This window comes from Globicephala melas, chromosome 6 (assembly GCF_963455315.2).
Source record: "Globicephala melas chromosome 6, mGloMel1.2, whole genome shotgun sequence".
NCBI classification, from domain to species: domain Eukaryota; kingdom Metazoa; phylum Chordata; class Mammalia; order Artiodactyla; family Delphinidae; genus Globicephala; species Globicephala melas.
Genome location: NC_083319.1, coordinates 7,329,704 through 7,350,518, shown reverse-complemented (window position 1 = coordinate 7,350,518; position 20,815 = coordinate 7,329,704). Strand labels below are relative to the sequence as shown.

General features: G+C 58.0%; 1 protein-coding gene across 1 annotated transcript in view; it reads left to right on the top strand.

Annotated features, from left to right (window-relative positions):
* PTPA (protein phosphatase 2 phosphatase activator) overlaps positions 1–20,336 on the top strand; it is a 28,403-nt gene extending 8,067 nt beyond the window's left edge. The window contains exons 4-10 of the mRNA XM_060300322.1: positions 4,624–4,749; positions 6,647–6,764; positions 8,627–8,726; positions 9,630–9,754; positions 10,599–10,699; positions 14,891–14,998; positions 18,923–20,336. Coding sequence (XP_060156305.1) covers positions 4,624–4,749; positions 6,647–6,764; positions 8,627–8,726; positions 9,630–9,754; positions 10,599–10,699; positions 14,891–14,998; positions 18,923–19,000 — 756 coding nt within the window. The 3' untranslated portion in view covers positions 19,001–20,336. The remainder of the gene's footprint in view (positions 1–4,623; positions 4,750–6,646; positions 6,765–8,626; positions 8,727–9,629; positions 9,755–10,598; positions 10,700–14,890; positions 14,999–18,922) is intronic.
* The last annotated feature ends 479 nt before the right edge of the window (positions 20,337–20,815 follow it).

Here is a 20,815-nt window from a genome sequence, read left to right as displayed (position 1 = left end):
TATAGCCTGCATTTTTGTTTTGTTTCGTTTTGTTGTTCTTTTGTTTGGGGCCACACCGTGTGGCTTGTGGGATCTTAGTTCCCCGACCAGGGACTGAACCTGGGCCCCAGTATTGGAAGCATGGAGTCCTAACCACTGGACCGCCAGGGAATTCCCTAGCCTGCATTTTTGTCAACTGGTGTCTGTATGTAACTTTTTAAATTAAAAATGATCACCGAAGAGGTAAATATGCTCACTGAAGGCATTACTGTTAGAGGGGACTTCCCTGGCGGTCCAGTGGTTGGGACTTCACCTGCTAGTGCAGGGAGTGTGGGTTCAGTCCCTGGTCGGGGAGCTCAGATCCCACATGCCTCGCGGCCAAAAATCCAAAACATAAAACGAAACAATATTGTGACAAATACAATAAAGACTTTAAAAAAAAAAAAAGGTCCACATCAAAAAAATCTTAAAAAAAAAAAAGAGATTACTGCTAGAAACGTGTATAACACGAACAAAAACGCTGGCCGCGCCCTGTATTCCTCCCCGTGACGGGCTCCCAAGGGCAGCCTGCTGCTCACAGCGAGGGGACTGTCGCCCAGACCTGCCCCGGGGGCTCCTCTGCCCCCTGAGCCATGCCCTCGCTGGTTTAAACAGTCCCCCGCTTAGACTTTGAGGTTATTTCCCTAAACATTGCTGCTCTGAACACCCTCGCACATAGACCTGTGGGCGTTCTTTCCTAAGGATTCATTCCGAGAGGTGGAAATGCTGAGTTGCAGGGCGTACACTGCTTGGTGCTCTTTGGCTGTGTTTCAAAGACCGGCTTGTTTGTAGAGGGAGGGTGAGAGCTGTGGGGAGGCTGATAGGCACGGGCAAGCTCTCGGCCCTTGCTGGATGCCATCCCAGCCCCGGTGCCAGGCCTCCAGCGGCCTCCTGTGTGCCTGTCCCAGGCAGCCCAGAGCCCCCTTGAGCTTTATCTTATCTCAGACCCCAGGCCCGAGCAGCCTCTCAGTGCCTTGTCCACCCAGCTCTCTAGCCGTAGCTTCGGTCTGTCGGGTAAGGCCTGGCCCTGCCCTGGCCCAGTCCGTCCACCTTTGGCAAGGCTGGCATAGCCCTCATGCCCCTGGACCCTAGCCGGCTGCTGGGAGGCCGAGGTCCTGTTCTGTCACTGCGGGGAGCCAGGCCTGTGCTGGGGATTGACAGCCGTCTCTTGGGAGCTGGCCCCCCAGTGACCTCTTGGGTTCCTCTTGGGCCTGCTCAGTGCTCTGGGGCTTTGGCTGTGGGCGCAGACGGCGGGGGGTGGGGTGGGGGGCGAGAGGGCCTCTCCTTGAGCCTGTGATAAGGAACGCTGAGCTGTGCTCAGTGGGCTGGGGAATGTGGGGGAAGCCTAATTAAAGGGCAGTGTTGTAATTACCGCAGCAGATCCTGAGCTGCCAAAGCCCTCGCAGGTCCCTTCGTTACCCCTGAGGCTTTGATGTCCATACCACCCAGGCGGTGTCTCAGCTCAGGAGCCATTCTTTTGGCAGGATTGCACCTGGTTAAGTGCTTGGGTTCTGCAGTCTGGCTGATCAGGTTTTGATAACCTCTCACTTCTGAGCTGCGTGGCCTTGTCGCCTCTGACGCTCCGTCTCCTCATGGGAAGAGCCACAGACCTCCTCATGGCCCCTGGGGAGATCCCGTGTGTAGGTTTCTTTTTTTTAGCACAGAGCCTGGCACATACTAGATGGCATTGTCATTATTAGCTATTGTTATCGTTAGCTGGTTTTCAGTTTTAATTTCTAGTAACACTGATGCTGTTGCACTTGGGACTCCTGAGCTGGGTTCATTCTCACTCAGAGGACAGGGGTGGCCCGTGTGGTCTCCAGAGGTCTCCCGGCTTCTGCCTGTGGCTGGCAGTGGCGGCAGAAGGCACCGCACACAGCACGCGGCCTCCCTTCCTGCCAGGCCAGCTGCTGTGGCTCCCCTGACGCTTCTCCTGCCTCTCAAGGCAGGGGGAGGCGGCTGCGGCTGTGGGGGGTGGGGGAGAGGGCGGAGTGGCCTGGGGGCGGCTTGCAGACCACCCGCAGCAAGGGGAATGTATGAGATCATCTAGACCCATGTTTAGAATGCGCTCCTTCCTTCTGAAATTATGTCTGTCCTATTCTTTGGGGGTTAAAATGTTTTATTTTTGTAAAATAAAGGTGATAGTAGATAGGAGGCTTATGTTTTGTTGTTGTTCTGTTTGATTTTTTTAAATGAGGGCAGAATTTAAATTTGGCAAGTAAGATTTTGGAGAAAATTTTACTGGTCCATGAAATCTGAAAAGGAAGCTTTGGTCCAAGGAGGAGGAGGGTGGCTCAAATTATTCTTCATGCTTCCTAGGGGCTTCAGCCCGCAGCTCCTCCCCTCCAACCCTCTCCCCGCAACAAGCCAAACAACAGAGGCAGCCCCTGCCTTCAAAAACCCTCTCCAGAAAGAGGAGCTATAGGAGACTTTTAATTATTCATTGGCCCAGCTGAGCTAGCAGCTGGGGCCTGGCCCCCGCTGGCTTCAAGCACCTTCTTTATATCCCCTTCAGTGCCTCACCGAGAAGACAGTTCTCTGGGGAATCTGTTCTGGTGCTTCTGGGGCCAGGATTACTGCACCATCCCTGATAAGTCCCAGCTGCTGCATGGGGTTAGGTTTGCTCTGTCCTTATCAGCTCTTCCTGGCGACCTGGTTCTTCACAAAGCCAGGCTCTGGCAGTGCGTTTGGTCACATTTCAGCAACGCAGCTCTTTGTCACGCTGGCCCTTGGCCACAGCCAGGTATAAAGGGAACTTTCTCCTCTTACAGATAATTTTCCTCTTCTCCCAGGCCCCAAGCATAGGGAAAGGGGAGGTGAGGGAGGACAGCATCAGGGCCACTGTCACGTTGCTATTTGTGTGGACGGCACGGACTGCAGTGTGGTTTGTGCCTCCCGGTGCGGGGGGCACGGGCTACCACGTACCCCGTTAGCTCAAGGCCGCCTTTTCCCTCCCCACAAATACACACTCAGCTCTCAGGACCACTTCTCTGCAGAGTCTCAGCAGTGGCAGACCTGACCGTGCCTCGCCCTCTGTGCCTTTGCCCCTTTTCCCATGGGCACCTCTTGCTAGTTCCTACCCCGCCAGGAGCGCCTGGAGGTGTTTCCTTATACCATTTGTACCCGGCAGACACAGGCGAGATCTGCTTCTGGGCAAGGCCCCTCCTCCCGGCCCACCTGTCCCCTGTGTCGTGTGCTCCCCGAGCCTTTCGTTACCTTTGTCCTGGCCCATTTCTGCGAGCTACCTCTGGAAGGGGCACTTCTGGAGCTGCCCTCACAGACCTTTGTTTTAGATAGATAGCATCACCTGATGTCCTCGATGAGTAACATTTGGTGTGCTAACGCTGCCTGGCCTGTCACACTGATTCCACTCCTTAGTCCCTGCCCTCTGTAGGAAAGATAGAGGTGAGAGATGAGAGATGGGTCTCAGACACTGCTGGCCGTACAAAGCGTTACCCACGTTCGCACCTCTGACCCAGCATTTCTGCAAAGGGTATTTTTCATGGCGTGAACAATTGGAAGTAACCCAAACATTTAACAGTGAGGGATTTGGTAAGTAAATCACAGTACGTTGGTACAGTGAACTATTATTCACTTGTTAGAGGCTTTTGCGAAATTATGTTTCCATGTTGCTGTGGAACAAGGGTCATGAGGAAACTGATCAGGCTATGAAGCAGCGTGTGCCCTGTGACGCCTGTTTTAGAGTCTGTGTGTGGATGTATACCATCACCCTGTGCCAGGCACTGTGCTAGCATGCTTCATGGGTTGTCACTTAGTCCTTGTGACGGCCCTTGGAGTTATTTTCCATCATGCCCATTTTTGAGATGAGGAAACAGGCTCAGAGAGTTAAAGTCACTTGGTCAAGGTCTTGCGGCAACGAAATGGTGTTTTAGCTGTGATTTGAAGGCAGGTCAAGCTGCCTTCAAAATTCTCACCATGATAAGCCATGGAAAACACTATTAAAAAGATGCAGGAGAAGAGTACGTTAAAATGTTAATACAGGTTCCCCCGTTATCTGAAAGTAGAGCGTTTCTACGAAACCTTTTGTAAACCAAAGTAGTGTAAAGTGAAAACCCTCTTGATTTCTTTCTGTTAGCAAAAACAGCTACTAATGTAGGTCTTCCGTAAAAGTAAAGCGGCGAAAAGTGAACTTTCGAAAAGCGGGGTACACCTATGGTGTTGATTTGTGGGTGGCAGGATCATTGGTCATTTCTGTTTTCTTCCTTTTTACATATCTGTTTTCAGTGCTGAGCAGGTATTGTGTACTAAACGGAAGACACCAATGAAACGTAGCAAAGCAGGTCAGGGCTGCAGCTTGTGCTTGTGCGGCAGCTCCCCCGGATGAGCTGTGGCTAGAGAAGCCGGGTGCAGAAGCCACGCTGGTCCTTCAGCCTAGTGCTGGGTCCTTTCTGTAAGGCTCACCGTGTTCACCTGTCCCCTCCTTCATATTCAGGGTGGTTGGGAAGACGGGGGGACAGCAGGGAGATGCCAGTGGTGCCAGGCCTTGCTGTCACTGTCCAGCAGCAGTTGGGACTTCTTCCCTCTGTGGCTCTAGCCTGGGGACACTAGTCATCGTGGCTTGGCCCCCTCTCCTTGCCTCCACAGGCCATTGAGAAACTGGTCGCTCTTCTTAACACGCTGGACAGGTGGATTGACGAGACTCCTCCAGTGGACCAGCCCTCTCGATTTGGGAACAAGGCCTACAGGACCTGGTATGCCAAACTGGACGAGGTGAGGCTGCTGCAGGACAGGCTTGGGGGCTGGGCTGGGGAGAAAGCTGGCGGATATCAGAATCGCTGGGAACTCGGGAAGGGACCGCAACTTCCAGTGGTCCCTCGGTGTCTGTGGGGGATTGGTTCCGGGACCCCCTGCGGATGCTCAAGTCCCTTGTATAAAATGGCGAGGTTCGGTCAGCCCTCTGTATCCATGGGTTCTCCATCTGTGGATACAAAGGGCCGACTGTACTGTTAGGTTAGAGGGGAGCTGGGGTGTTATGCACACGGCAAGCTGCCTTTTGGTAAGAAAGAGGGGAAACAAAAAAGGTATGTTTGTACTGCTCAGTTTGCACTGGAAGGATATGTAAGAGGCAAATAAGGCTGTGGTTTCTTTTTTTGAGGATGGGGGGAGGGGGTGGATGGGAAAGGGTGACGTAAGACTTCTCAATGCATCCCTTTTATAATGTATTTATTTTTGAGTCATGCAAAGGTAATACCTGTTAGAAGCAAACAAAAAATAAACATGAAGGATAGCCACCCCTGGGAGTCCAGATTCTCACCAGGTCTCCGGGAGATTCTCATGCCAGGGGATTTTTGGGTTTTTTTGTTTCTTTGTTTTTTGGCCACGCCATGTGGCATATGGGATTTTAGTCCCCCCAACAGGGATTGAACCCTGCGCCCCCGGCATTGGAAGCGCAGAGTCTTAACCACTGGATCACCAGGGAAGTCCCTCATGCCAGGTGTTTATAGACTGAACTTAGAGAAACTTGCATCCTAGTTTCTTTGGCCTAGTGTTTTCACATGGAACAGAGGGGAGTCCCGAGGACCCAGCAAAACACTGTCCTTGCGTAAGAGTGGCCTGGGGCTGCTTCTGGTCTCTAAGATGGCACATGGGCGTATTTTTTTTTATTAAGTTATAACTTAAAGAAAGGTGACAAACCATAGCTGTCGGTCATGTACAGCTTGATCGATCTTTTTTTTTTATAAATTTATTTTTGGCTGCACTGGGTCTTCGTTGCTGTGCGCCTGCCCTCCCTAGTTGTGGCAAGCGGGGGTTGCTCAGCAGCTGTGGCGCAGGGGCCTAGCCGCTCCGCAGCATGTGGGATCTTCCCGGGCCAGGGCCCGAACCCACATCCCCCGCATTGGCAGGCAGAGTCTCAACCACTGGGCCACCAGGGAAGTCCCCTTGATAGATCTTAACATGTTTTTACCCTTGCATCCGTCCATGTCAAGCCACGGAAAATTCCAGCACTTCAGCAGGGCCTTTGTGCCCCTTTCTAGTTGATATCCCCCAGACTCTTCTGACAGCTGCCTATAGATCGATCTTACCTGTGTTTGAACTTCATGTAAATGTCTGGCTTCTTTTGCTCAACATTGCGTGACTCCCCTGTGCTGTGCGGAGCAGTGGGTCTTCTTCATTGCTACGCAGCACTCCAGGGTAAGGCCATAGCACAAGTTATCCATTCTGCCGTTGACGGACGGTTCAGTTGTGGGTTGTTTCCACGTTTTGGCTGCTATAAATAATGCTGCCGTGAACGTCCTTGCATATGTCTCTGGTGGACGTCGGGCACAAACTCCCTCGCTGGGAGTATGAAGAAAGAGGACATCTCTGGAGGTGTCAGTGAGTTACTAGATGGGAAAGTCGAATGGCTTCTTTTTAGATCCCTCCTGTCTTGCCCCCAGAACCGTGTCCCCTGGAGGGAGGGTCAGCAGATGAAGAGCCACCCCAGGGTGGTCTCCATTGTGTGAAAATAAATGCTCTCCCTCCTCTTCCTTCTGTGGGCAGTCAGAGCAGGGAGCCAGGACTGCTCGCTGTGGCAGCCTGGCTCCAACCAAGATGCTGCCTCTGGGCACCTGGCCACCGAGATGCCGCCTAATCTGCTGCCACCACTTTGTGTCTCTTATGTTATCAGGAAGCAGAAAACTTGGTGGCCACAGTGGTCCCCACCCATCTGGCAGCTGCTGTGCCTGAGGTGGCTGTTTACCTGAAGGAGTCAGTAGGGAACTCCACGCGCATCGACTACGGCACAGGTACCCGTTACCGTGGGCGGCGCCTTTTTGGCTTCGCAGTGGCCCTTTCTCGGGTTGCCTCCTCTTTGCTCTGGGTTGTGTTGGTGGGGTGAGGGAGCCAGCTGGGGTGCAGCGCGGCAGGTGCAGGGACGCCTGCTGCTCTGGCGTGGTCCACCAGGGGGAGCTGGTGCCACATGCATGGTGGCTGTAAGCGCAGCGCTGACTTCTGTTGCTTGTAAAGAGGGCCTCGCTGTGCGCTCATCGTCATCACCAAACTAATAATTTGTTGAGCACTTAGTGTATCCCAAGACAACCGCTTACGGAAGCCTTGAGAACTGAAAGACCCTGGTAGCCTCTGGCAGCGCTGTGGCGCATTGCTGTTAGCCACTCGGTGCCCTTCAGAGGGAGCGCTGTGGGCATCTTAACAGGGAAGGGGGGCGTCCTTTATCTAGGTCAGGCGTGGCCGAGGAGGGTCGCTGCTTTGATAGGCCCGCCTTCCTTTTCCTTTCCACGCTGAAGCAGGCGAATGCAAGAGCTGCTGCTCTCTCGGGCCCTTCCCTTGCCTCTGGAGGAGCCCCGGCCCCAGGGGCAGGCCTGGAGAAGGGCCCCCTGGGACCTGGGTCATGGGAAAGTTCTGTCATCTGCTCCCCTGATGCTGAGGAACAGGCTTATTATCGAGTGAGACTTTTAGGGGCGGCGCTTTGACTGAGGCCAGCCGACCAGGAAGACCTGGAGGTGGGGAGTGGCCAGGTCAGCAGGGGCTGGGTTTTTCCTCCACTCTCAGATGCTCTTAGCTGTGCAAGGGTGATGACTGCCCCTGCGTGATGGTGGCCTGGACTCTGGCTGGTCATGGTCAAAAACTGTGCAGGTGAAAGTAACAGCTCATAAGCTTTCCAGGCCCTTGGAGGGACCCTTATTCTGCAGAAATAGGACAGGAAGCCACTGAAATATTCTCTCCTCCCCTCCCTCCAGATATGTTTATTATGACACCATGAACCATGGGATTCGGCCCAGAGTCCAGCTGGCGGTTTCTGTAGCGCTGACCATTTCTATTTGACATGACTGGGAAGGAAGGGGGGTGCCCTTTGACCCTGCAGTGTGGCCATGCTTCGAAGCCTTCAGTGGCTCCTTTTTTCCTGTGGCTGTAAATGCCTGTCTGATCTTCAGCCCCATTGCATTACACTTTCTCCCTTGCTCTCTCTGCTTTAGCCAGACTGGCCTTCCTAGGGTTCTTCAAACATATCACGGTGGTTGTTTTTTTTTTTTTTTTTGGCCTCAGGGCCTTTCCATGTGCTGTTTCTCCTGGCTAGAGTGCCCTTCTTGCTTCCCTCACACCCTGTGCCTTGCCAGCTCTTACTCATCTTTCAAATTAAATATTATTTCTGAAGGGAAGCCTTCCTGAACCCTAATGTCAGGATCCCCCTGTGATATCCTCCAATTATCACCCTATCCTTCTCCTTCAGAGGTAGGTTCATAGAAGTGATTGTATATTTAATGTCTGTCATCCTGATAGGTCATAAACTATCAAACAAGGGCAGGGACTTCTGGCCTCTGTCCCTCTAGTGCCTGACAGGGGCGGTGATGGCCACCTGCAGTAGGTGCTGCGTAAATAGGGCAGAACTGATGAGTGAGTTAAACCCCCAGAATGAGATGTGAATGCCTATTGAAGCGTCACCAGCCTGGGCCTTTTCAGGAGTAGGATTATAGTACTAGTGGTTCTTTAAAGAACCTAGTTCTTCCTGGATGGGGAAGAGGCCCCGTCACCTCCATGTTCACCTCCGTCCTTAGAGGGGAAGTTAGCAGTGATTTGGACTCTGGTGGGACCAAGAACAGTCCCACGCCTTCTGGAAGACTGTCAACCTCGGCTGTGTTTTCTCCCCCAGGACATGAAGCTGCTTTTGCTGCTTTCCTCTGCTGTCTCTGCAAGATAGGGGTGCTGCGAGTGGACGACCAAATAGCCATTGTCTTCAAGGTGTTCAATCGGTGAGTGAGCCCAGCGGGAGGGGCGGCGGCCGGGGGAGGAGCAGCCGGGTCTCTTTCCTCCTTGTTACCATCAGACTGGGGACGGGGTGCTAGAGGGGGCTCCGGAGGGGCCGTTGCTTCTCTTGTCCTGTCCTAATCAAGCTGTGACTGTGAACAGGGTGTACAGGACTCCTCCTTCTGACAGGTTCAAGTAAAAATAAGTGAAGGGAATGTTACGTAACGACCGCTAATGCTTCTGTGGCATTTATCGCGTAGAGGTAACTTCTAGGCGCTTTACATACAACTCTTTTTATTCTCACCAAGACGCTCATTTCCATTTTATAGATGAGGAAACTGAGGCATAGAGAAATCAGGTCCTTTCACTGAGGTCACAGCCAGCTGAACCCAAGCAGTCAGGCTCTGACGTGCTCCCCTCACCACCCAGACCACCTCCCGGCACGTGGGTGTGTCTCCGTCACCATAGGGCGCTGACACATGTGTTCAGGGCCCCACTCTGGTGCTGCTGATGCCGCAGCTCCAAGGGCGGTTCCCGAAGGGATCTAGGGGATGATCTCCTTGGACTCCCATCAGCTTTCCTATGGGCAACCCGAAGCAAGAGAAGCTGCGGCTCCTGCCCAGGCTCTCAAGTTGTCAGGAGGTGATGGCACTAACCTCCTTTCCCAGTTGGTGTTTTGCCCCTTTGCTGGGCCAAAAGAGGCTGAGTGTGAGGGAAGAAAATGAAGTTCCATAATTTTGAGTGTATCAGCTGATGCGTAACACAGGCATGCAGGGTTTCGTTGAAAAGGAGATCTGTTACACTCTCAGGTGGTTATTTCCGGCCTCCTTTGCTCCCATTGGCCGAAGGGTTGAGACTGTCTTTCTGCTTTTTGCCACCTCCCCTCCCTTCCCTGCCCTCCTGTGCAGGTACCTTGAGGTTATGCGGAAGCTCCAGAAGACGTACAGGATGGAGCCGGCCGGCAGCCAGGGCGTGTGGGGCCTGGATGACTTCCAGTTTCTGCCCTTCATCTGGGGCAGTTCGCAGCTGATAGGTACTGAGGTGCCCTGGCCCTCCTCCCTCCCCTCCTGCCCAGGGCACACAGTGGCAGCTCGGAAAGCAGGCATTAGACCGGCTGTTGACGGAGGCTGCTTGCCGCCGACCTTCTGCTGCGGCTGGCGTGCAGGCTGGGGAGGCTGAGGCACATGATGGAAAGCGACGGGCTGGGGCGAGGGCACCTGGCGCGTAATGGACCGGTGTGAGATGCGCCCCGGCTCCTGGCGGCAGCTGCGGGGTTTTATGTTGAAAATGAGGGGTTCTTTTGACTCAGTGACCAGCGTCATCCGCTGTTATTATCGAGCCGTGCGCAGGGGGGGCCTATCGAGGAGCTGCTGCTCGCTCCGGGCCCGCTCTGGGGGTTCCTCCCACTTTCCCACGGGCGAGCCAGTGGGAGTGGGTGAAGGGTCCACGTCTGTTTCCACGTAGGATTAACTGCCTAACGGAGTAACATTAATAAACGACCCTTTGTTGAGTACTTCCCTGCGCCAGGCACTGCTCTCTGTGCTTCAGGCAGATCACGCAAGCACCCTGGGAAGGCTCTTTGCCGGCAAACCGCTGAGCGGCACTCACCCGTGCAGGCGCCGTGCCGAGTGCTTCACGGTGCTCCTGACGTTCAGGTGGCACCCCACAGCCCCACTGCACGGGTGAGGCAACTGGGTGGCATGGCTGGAAAGCAGCAGGGCCGGAGCTTATTACACAGAGTACAGACCTGCACAGGGCCATCGATGGCTCCAGCGAGGTCAGGCGTTGAGGGCGGTGGGTGCAGGTGGCACCGGGCTGCGGTGCCCCGCCGGCGCGAACGCCTGCTTCTAAACCCCGGGGCTCTTTGCTGTTTCCAGACCACCCGTGTCTGGAGCCCAGGCACTTTGTCGATGAGAAGGCCGTGAACGAGTGCCACAAGGACTACATGTTCCTGGAGTGCGTCCTGTTTATCACCGAGGTGAGCGGAAGGGCTGAGGGAGGGGCCCGCGGCAGCCTCCGGGCCAAAAGGGGCTGAGGCTGGTGGCTTTGGACACAGGAGCCGGAGCTGCCGTCTGAAGATGGCAGGGCCAAGCCCTGAAGTGGGTTGTTGAGAAGGAAGCCCAGCCAGGCCTCTCTGAAAGGTTAAGCCACCTTCTGACTGTCCAGGCTCTCTTCCTCTAAATCAGTACTCTGGGGTTTCTACTGGAGCCGACGGATTAAGACCTGGTCATTAGGTGGACTTGGTGGCCGACGCAGCAGGTCTGAAGGGTGGGGGCCACAGGGTCTGCAGAGCTGTGTGCGTGTGGACGTGTGCGACAAAGCCATTGCAAGAGTTGGAGAGACTGGAGTGGAAGGCAGGACAGATCCCTGCTGAAGGGACACGCCTTTGCTGGACCTGGGCCAAGGGAGGTGCTGGAAGTGCAAGTGAGCAGGCCTGGACCCCCAGCCCACCCAGCGGGGGTCGTTTAACTGGGTGTCGTTGTCCTGCTAAAGTAGGGCCTCCCGCCAGTGCAGCCTTGGACCGCTTCCTCAGGGTCACCTGGGGAGCTTGTGAAAATGCACGTTCTTGGGCCCCACCTCAGCTTTCTGAATCAGAATCTTGGGGGACGAGCGCTAGGAACCTGAATTTAAACACATATGCCGGGTGATCAGGCATGAAAGTTGGGGACCCACTGCGCTCGGGCCTCTCAGGAGGTGTGGGGACCTTTCATCCTCCCTGCCTGGTACCCACCCCGCAGGCTCCCAGAGGGCACCCTGGCTCTGCCGCCTGGAGAGGGTCTCGCCCCCGTTCTTCCTGACGCCCGCAGGCATTCCTGCTGGCCCGGTGATGTCCCTCGCACACCCGTGGGTGCCCCTGCCTGTGCGGGCTTCTCTCTTGGCTGCCCGTTCTGAGCCCCCTGAAGAGGGGGAGACGCCTGGCCAAGCAGCCATAACTCCAGACTCTCCTGGTCAGCAGTCGGCTCAGGCCTGCGCCCAACTGCAGAGGCCAGAGGGGAATGCCGCGTTTCTCCAAGTCAGCAAATGAAGGCCGTCCTGACAGCTGGGATCTGCTGCTTTCAGCACTGTAGGCAGCCCAAGGTCGGAAGGACTCCGGGGCAGCCTGGCTCGCTGCCTTGAGAACCAGTCACATGCTGCTCTCTCCAGAGTAGAACGGGAGGGTGTGCGGCGCTGGGGAGACCCCAGGAGGAGCTGGGTGAGGAGAAGGGGTGGCCTCGCCCGCTCCTGGGGGTAAGAGGCTAAGCCCTTCCGGCTGGCCAAGCCCCTGGGTCCCTGTCAGTAACAAGGAGGAACGCCAGGCTGGGCCTCAGGGAGTATGGGAATTGACTCCAGCTTAAAACTTTGTTTCCTTGTTTGTTTGTTCGATTATGCTGGTGTGAAAACCCCAAAGCTTTGCTCCAGTCTGGGACCCAGGTCCTCTGCTAGAGGGAATCCTACAGTGGCCACTAGGTGGCACTAAAGACACATTGAACTCGGACGTTTTGGTAACAGTTGAGGGAGAGGCAAGAACTGGCAGGAGGCCGGCAGGCCCTGGAGTTCCTTGGTGGTTCCACACGCCCTCTGCGAGGCCTGGTTTTCGCCCGGGGCCTCGGTGCTTGGGCCTGGTGGGGGACGTTGGCCGCTAGCAGGGGACGTGCCCCAGAGCTGAGTGACCGGCGAGAGCCCCTCTCACCCACTCGGCCAGCCTAGAGCAGGCTGGCGCAGCTCCTGACGGTGGCACACATTGTGCTAGTTCTCCGGAGTCTGGGCTCACCACCCGGACCAGGGTTTTCGCAGCCCCCAGTTGGTGGTGAGGGAGGCCCGAGGCCTGACGCTGGGACGTGGGGACCTGGCGGCCTGCGTGGAGCTCTGTGTGCTGTGGTCAGGAAGGGGGCGGTGTTGCCTCTGGAGACCCCAGGGATCACTAGAGCTGGTGCAGCTACGGGATTTAACAGACAAGAAGTTGGAAGTGAGACCGTGCTTTTCCTCCCGCCGGGACCAGCCTGCGACCTGCCCCGGTGGCCCTGAGCGTCCCTAATGCGGGACCTCACCTTGCAGGGCTCCTGCCGCCTCAGGAAATGCAGCCCTGGCGCCTTTAAGAGCCCAGGGCAGGCAGGAAAAGAATTTCAGTTTCAATCTGGCTTCTAAATTTGGAGTTTGGGGAAGGGAGGGATCAGATTTCAGCTGGAAGGGAAGGAGCTGACAGGAAGGCGCTGTGCAGAGCCTCCCCCCACCCCACCCCCCTCAGTTACTGACAGAGGAACCATTTACAAAAGGCCGATTCTCTTGGGAGTGGAGAGGCAGGAACGCAGCGTCTGTGAGTAATTTCCTGCTCAATATGGCTGCTCTGACTCATGCGATCCCCCTGGGGTCACTGCGGGCCTGCAGCTCGCTCGCTGCTTCTCGCTCCTTCTCTTCTCCCTTTGTGGCTGGAATGAGCGAATGTTTTTTGTCTTCTTGACCCCATTCCCCCCTTATCTGCTTTCCTTTCCAGAGTTGCAGAGGCTCCTTCTGAAGGACCTGAGGAGACCTTGGGACCCTGAAGGCTGGGGCTGGGGGTGGGGGCAGCCCCCCTAAATAGCATCTCTGGCCTTTCCATGGAGGCGGCCCAGGCCACTGGGGCTCCGGAGCTCGCGCCTCCCCCGGCTCTGCCAGCGGGCCAGAGAGGCCTTTTGGGTTCCCCACCCCGTGCCCCTAGCGGGGGAGGCTGGCCCACAGGCAGAACCCCTGGTTTCCCCACGTCCCTGGGCCAGCCTTGGCCACGGAGCCCTCGCTGAGCAGACCCCTGGAGCTGCGGCTGTGACAGAGCCAGCAGGGTGCCTCCTGGGTGGTTCGCTCACGGGGCCTAGTCCAGAGTGAAACTGGTTCCCCAGCTCCAGTGATCCCTGAGCTTCTCAGGGCCTGGAAGTGTGCAGGAGAGGGCTAGAGCCTGGCGCTCCTCCCGTGGGGCCCAGAGCCTGGGGAAGGGGCGGGGCAGGGCGAGGGGAGGGCGGGGTGGAGCCTGACGGAGTGGGACTTTGGGAACAAAGCACCCTGAAGGCCAAGCCCCTGCAGGCTGGGGGCTACTGACTGCCTTCCTGGAGGAGGGAGCCTTACAGAGAGAAGGGGAAAGATTCTGGGTGAAGGGACTGGCCCAGGAGAAGCCCTGTGGGGACCATGGGCCATGGCCTCACTGCTCGAACCCCGGGGGTTGAGACAGGCTTTGGGGGGACTTGGGCCAGGGGAGGGAGATGGCAAGGGTAGAATGGCATCTTTTTCGACGTAGATCTTACAGTTTTGTGAGAGTTGCCTTGCTGCAGGAGTGAGAGGCCTGCGAGAGCGGGTCCCCAGGCGAGGCCGCAGCTGAAGGGTGGGGGGTTTGTGTTCCTGGGACCTCATGCTTATGGTGCCCAGTATGGAGACCCATCCCTCCTCTCTGGAACAGCTCTCCACCAGCCCCGCCTCCACACACAGCCTCTTCTGGAACCTTCCACCTCCTCAAGGTCCAAGTCTGCTTTCTTGCCAGCTCAGCCTCTTTGCTTTTGAAACTCTTTCTTCTGAAACCTGGGGCTGCGGGTGCTGAGACCCGTTCCCCCAGCATCATCAGTGTTGCTTCAAAGCCCGGGAGGGGACTGTGTGGCGGGGGACTGTGAACGGCTTGTTAGCAAACACAGACACGCTGGCCTTGTGCTGCTCGCGGGGTGCACTCAGGTACACGAGCTCTTCCTCGTCTCAGCGCGGTGGTTTCTGATATCGTGGGGGCTCCACTGGGCTTGCCGCAGAATTCCTTCCAAGAGGAGGGACTGGGAACAGAGCCGTGGCTGCCGTTGCCCTCCCTTCCCCACTCCCCTGCCAGGTCAGGCTGGCTTTCTAAACAGACCTTCCTCCCGCATCTGTTGCAGGTACCCTGTGGCTCATGTCTGCCCCCTCTTTTCCTTCTCCTTCCGCCTGCCATGCAGAGGGCAGTCAGATGCCTGGGTTTGGTCTGGGCCCTCCCCCAAACCGACCCCTCCCTCAGCTCTTCCAGCTCTGCCTGTGGCAGGCCAAGAGGGACCCTGTCCTGGCCCTTGTGTGTGTGTCCACATATATGTACGGGCCTGCAACTTGTGCGTGTGTGTACGTGTGTATGCTCCCGCAACCTTGCTGCAGGGGAGCAGGGGTTGGGCTCCCGGGCGACCCATCTCTCCAGCTTGTGGACTCTTTTTTTTTCCAGATGAAGACAGGCCCCTTTGCAGAGCACTCCAACCAGCTGTGGAACATCAGTGCCGTCCCCTCCTGGTCCAAAGTGAACCAGGGTCTCATCCGCATGTATAAGGCCGAGGTGAGTGGGGACTGGCCTGCACTCTGGGTCCTGGGCTGCTTCGCCCTCATCCCCACCCCGCTGTTTTGCTCTGAATCCAGTTCTGAGTTGCCAGCCAGCCCCTCTGACGCTTGAGGCCTCAGCATCTCTTGTCTGTGGGATGGGCAGTCAGAAAAGCACTGGACTGAGGCCCAGCTCTGCCCTGTGACTGAGCCATGGCCCCGCTGCTCGGGGGTCTCTGTTCCCACTTGTCAGATGGCTGGAGGCCCTTCTCAGCTCTGTCTCCTGTGGGGACACGAAAATGAAAACAGGCCTGGGAAAGGGTTTTATCCTTCGGAGGCATCATCCGAAGTGATGTCTCTCCAACTTTGGTGGGTCTGATCGCCGGGCAGGTGGGAGGCCGGGAGCTGGCATTTTTAATAACCACTTGAGGTGGTCCTCGCTGCTCTCCAGGCAGAGAGGCAGGGGGAGGTCTGGGTTTCCAGAGCTCCCCGCGCTGGGAGGCGGCTGCCCCCTCTCCTGCCCTTCTCTGCTCGCCTCTTTGGCACCCTTTTCCCAGCCAAGGAGGTGGCTTCTTTTCTGGCAAGTAGGGAGGAGACATTTCTTCCCACCCCGTGCTTTCCTCTGGCTCCTTGCACATCTTATGCAGACCAATCCTGGAACTGCTTGACCTTGGCCAGGGGAGGGCCTGGGCGTAAAGTCCCTCACCTGGAGGAGTGGGTCCCAAAGTCCCCTCTTTTCACCCTCAGGCTGGTGGTCTCAGGTGTTGCCCTGCGGGTGCGCCTCTCTTGACCCTTGGTCATTCCTCTCCTGGGGACGGGGGGTTCTTCGGGTGGCCTCCTTACACCCAGAGCTCACTCAGACCCATCAACAGAGGCAGAGGAGCAGGGAGGGCAGGCTGTAGGGGGTTGGGTGCGTTTGGTAGTACCAGCGCTTCCAGTGGGCCTGGATCCCTCTGCGTGGCCCTGAAGGGGTTAAAGGCTCTGGAACTGACAGGGCCTGGCCTTCTCTCTCCCTTCCGCCCCCTCCGCCTCCGGTCCCCTTCCTCTGGACTTCACATCCTGTGTTTAGGTTCCAGCCCACATACCTCTCTAATCTGAGAGGAGCCTTTGCTGGGGCTGTGCAGGCTCCTTCCGGCCGCAGCCCGGCCCTCCACGCTGGCCCTCCTGCTGGGGAGCACCTGGGGTCCTGCCCTCTGCGTGTTCTGTTGTTCTTGACACCCCTGCCCGCCCCAGTCCCACAGTGGGTGCTGAAGGGGACTCCCTGCTGGCCACGCCCCCCCCCAAGGCGGGACTCTTTGGTAAGATCCGTCCTTTCTGCAGGCTCTTACTCGAGTGACTAAACTTAGCTTGACCTGGGCCCCTAAGGGCAGAGGAGACCCTGCCTCCTTTCCCTACCTGCCCTGTCCAAAGGCAAAAGAACTCTGGCTGACAGGTTGAGGGAGGAGCAGATTAAGATTAGAGGCGGTGATGGGGCCACACAGACGAAACGGTCCGTGGTGTAACGGTTGTCAGTATCTCTCTGGATGTTGAGCCCAAGGAGGTCAGCCACTGAAAAGTGCCCACAGCTCAGGACCAGACGAGGGAGCACGAGCAGATAACCCAGCGCCCTTCCTGAGACCCGGAAATTCCAGCCCTGGGCGCACGCAGCCTGCCGGGCGCTGCGTGGCGGCCACACGGCTTTGTAGGACAGCGCTGGAACTCACTGCCTTTAGTGTAAGGACGCCAAGCCTCTGTGACGTGCGACACTCGTTGGCAAGTTGCTAGCAGGTTGCCCTTAGTCTTTGGTCCCTGTGAGTCCTGTGGTCACATGCTCTTTGCTCAGGGGAAAGCAAGGCAAGGACTTGCTTCTCCAGACCCGTTCTTGGTCCTTGCGGAAGACCTTTGAGGCTCACCATTCTTGAAGTCCAGATGGGGGTTAGCAAAGGCCAGAGCCCCTGGCCAGAGATGGCTGCTGGAGGGGAGCGGGTCCCCTGAGCTGCCACAGAGGCCTGACCGGGCCTGGCATCGGGATCTGGGACCAGCTGCCTGCATCTCCAAACTGCCTGTCAGTTCAGCCTTTCTGAACTGAAGAACCAGATGCTTTCCGGGACCCTTGTGGGGGGTGGGGTCTGTCTTTCCTGAGGGCTGTCACTGTGCTGGGGCTCCCTTCAGAAGGGCCTGTCAGGACCTGGGGAGCCCCTTCTTCCCCTGAGTCGCCGGGACCTGGGAGGGCCTCCAGCTGGAAGGTCTGCACATGGGCAGGCGGAAGCTGTTGCTCTGCCCAGGACACGGGGAGCGCAGGGGAACCGGTCACTGGAGAAAGGCCTGGCCAGAGGCTCCCTCTGCTGTGACCCTGGAGCCCCCGACTTCCTTTGCCCCAAGCAGCCTTTTGCCTTTAGCCCAGCTCCTCGCCCCCCGCCCTGCCCCAGGCCTTGGGGAAGCTTGTTCTGGGTCCCTGAGGGCAGAGTGGAGAGAACCTCTGCCCCTGGGCCCTCCCCCTAGGCCTCTTGCCTTCGCAGTTTCTCAGGCCTGAAAGCTAGAAGCAGGTTGACCTTTGACCCTTTCTGGAATTCCAGGACCCTGGGGGGGCTCCCCTTTGACAAACTCCCACCACTTCCTCCATGACGTAAGCACAATGGAAGCTGCCTTTTCTGGATCTGCTGCTCTTCCCTCCCCCCCCGCCCCCCGCCGACCCCCAGCTGCCTGCTCCCCACTTTCTGTGCCCCAGGCCCAGGAGCCTGGCTGGCCTGGAGCTCTGCTCCCACACAGACAGAGCTTGGTTCCCCATCCTTCCACTGTAGATTTCCCTTCCTTCAGGCCTTGTGGCCCACCCCCCACTCTGACACACACACACACACACACACACACGCACACGCACGCGCACACACACGCACAGCTGGGCAGAGACCTCCTCACCTCTGCGGCTGGTTGTTGAGGTGAGGGAACCTGGGCCAGCGCTGGCGTGCCTTTATTTCTCTGAGTTAGTTGGAGGAGAGCACGGTCACAGGATGGAACTCCCACCCTCTCGGAGGCCATAAGTCTTGCTGCACCCCAGCCAGGAGGTGCACATGCTGCCTGTTTCTGTGGCCAGAGGTCTGAGAGGAGGCAGATCCTTCTTCACACGTGCGGGGCTGCTGCCTGTGTGGTGGGCAGGCATGGCAGGGTTGGTGCGGGGGGCTGGGAGCCGGGGGCCCGTCACCTTCCCGGTGCTGTGCGTTGTGGGCCTGGGCTCCGGCTGCCTGCGGGCCAGGCCAGCTTCTTGGTCGGTCCTGCTGCTCTCTGTCTCCCCTCCTCTGCCAGAGCCCTGGGGCCGAGGCCCTGGCTGGGCTGGGTTCAGGGAGCAGCGCCATCCCCTGCTCAGCCATCCCCCTGCAGCGCTCTTGTGCTCTGCCCCACGCACAGGGCTGCTGGGAATTGCCCTGGGGGTGGGGAGGCTGTCAGCTGCTTCTTATTGTCTCACTCGGAAGTGCCAAGATGCCTTTTTCAGTCCAGAGAACTGAACATTGGGAAAATGGGCCTTGGACCCTTCTCGGGCCTGGGTCCCAGTATCCCCACACCTCTTCTCCAGGGCTAGGAGAACCCCCATGATCTGGAGGGTTCTTTTCACCTCTGGTCCCCAACTTGTCCCTCTGGGCCAAGTGATGTCACGGCTGCCTCTCTTCTTGGCGGCCGCCTTGTGGGGTTAGGCTGCCTTCTCTCCCTCCCCCCTCCCTCGGTCCCTCTCACTCGCTCTCATTCTCGTTATTTGGTGGACCTGACCTGATTGTCGTGGAGTGCGGGGTCTTTGGATGGGAGGGGGTGATCAGGAATGGGTCGGAAGCTCTGCCCTTCACCAAAGGCCTGGCTGCTTCCTGGGCCCTGGGTGGGCACCTGCTGGAGCTGCACTGCTCCGGGCCTCCGGAGTCGTCCAGGGGTCCCTCGGAGGCGGCCCTCACCTCTCTTGTCTGCTCCCTCCTCCTCGCAGTGCCTGGAGAAGTTCCCCGTGATCCAGCACTTCAAGTTCGGGAGCCTGCTGCCCATCCATCCGGTCACGTCGTGCTAGTGCCCGCCCTCCCCCACCCCGGCTGTGGCCCCCTCCCCACCCCCTCCCTGTGTTCTTTCTGTTTGATGAGAGGCTGTTTACTGGGGTGGGTGGTGAGCGTGGGCTTGAGGGAGGTTCAGGGCATAAGGCTGAACGACCCAAGGTGGGAGAAGTGACCAAAGTGTGGCCAGTTTCCTGACTTGCCCTGTGGCGGACGGGCAAGGAGAGAGGGGCGGGTGCAGGGTCCCTGGGCCCCCTCTCCTCCCTGTTCAGTCCCATTTGAGAGCAGGCTGTCCGGGCCACTGTGGGGAGGGAGGTGTGTGCAGTTGCCCTTGCTTTCCCTTGCCAGGTTGTCTTTCTAGGGGTTGGAGCAGCTGTTCCCCACGCCGGGGGTCAACTTCCCGAGCCCTGTTTGGGTGGGTGTCTGGGTGTCCTGAGGGCTGGACGCTGAGGCTGGCGGCCAGCCCGGGGGTGGGGGTGGGGGAAGCCTTGGCTGTTCTGGCCGGTGACCCTCCCAGCTCGTCCTCACGCCTGCCCGCTGGGCCCGTGGGCACCTGTGTCCAGTGCCTCATCCTTGCTTTTCTGCTCTTTGGCTCTTGCTTCAAGGGTGGCCTCTGGAGGGCGCCGGCAGGGCTAGCTCACCGGCGGATTGGGTGAGGCCTGCCTTTCCAGAGCTCTCCCTGGCTGGGAGGGGGTGGCAGAAGCTCTGAAGGAAGGGGGGTGGGCTCGGGGCCAGTGTGGCCGCGGGGAACCTGGGCTCACCCTCACGCCCCTCGCTGCTGCTGCTTCCCTCTAGCTGGGCGGTGGGTGAGTGCGCCGCAGGAGGGCTCCGAAAACAGCAGCCCACTCCCTTCGCCCTCCCACCGCCCGGGACTCTGCCTGCTGGAGTTCCAGAATGGGCTCCGACGACCAGCAGGAGCTGGGCCGGGCAGGCCCACCTGGGGGGTGAGGGGGTGCTGGGAGCTGCAGGCCAGTTCCAGAATGTTCTTCTGCGGGGGGCGCTGCTCCCAGGCCTGGGTCTCGCAGACTCTTCCCTGCCCAAGCCCAGGTCGGCCCGTCTCCACCGCCCCCTCCCCGTATCTGGGTCCACACAGCCTTTGGGAAGGGGGAGCACCCGAGAAGCACAATTCAGGGGCTTGGCCTTCAGGTCTAGGCCGACGGCCTGGGCAGAGGCTGGGACACGAGCTGCAGGAGTCACAGCAATAGTTTTCCTAGGAAAGGCTCGGTCCCTCCCTCCCTCCCTCCCTCCCAGGGTCCAGACCGCAGCTTCCTGGCCCCTCCTTCCCTGTGCCCCCTGGGCCCCAGCCCTTGGCGCCTTCATTGCTCTTCAGATTAAAGCCTCTCTTTACACCTGTCACCTGTGTGTGTCTTTTCATGCCACATGAGTGTTCCTTCTCCACGGGACAGTTTGTCCCCCATCAAGTCCCCTTCCCTTGGGCCACGGAATCTGGGGCTTGAGCTGGTCCAGCTGGGGTCTGGGTTGCCTAGGCGGTTCCGAAGTGGAGACCCGGGTTCAAATCCCGGTTGTCTCCACCCTCAGCTGCAGGGTCTTAGGTAAGTTCCTGAATCTCTCTGAACCTCAGCTTCCTCATCTCTAAAATGGGGATACTCACAGGGCGCTTGCCAGGAGAAAATGAGGGGTGTGAAGTCCTCAGCGCAGGGCCTGCCCGTAGCAAACGCTCCGCGGTCGCTGCGGCTGTTTCCTGATCAAGGCAGCCTTTCTGAACCCCTGGGTCAGCCCCGAACTGGCCTGGGGAGCCATTGGACTGGGCCTAGCTGTGAACCGCGCCCCTGCAGTTTTTAAGGGGGTGCTCTGTGCTCGCTCTCCTCCACGCC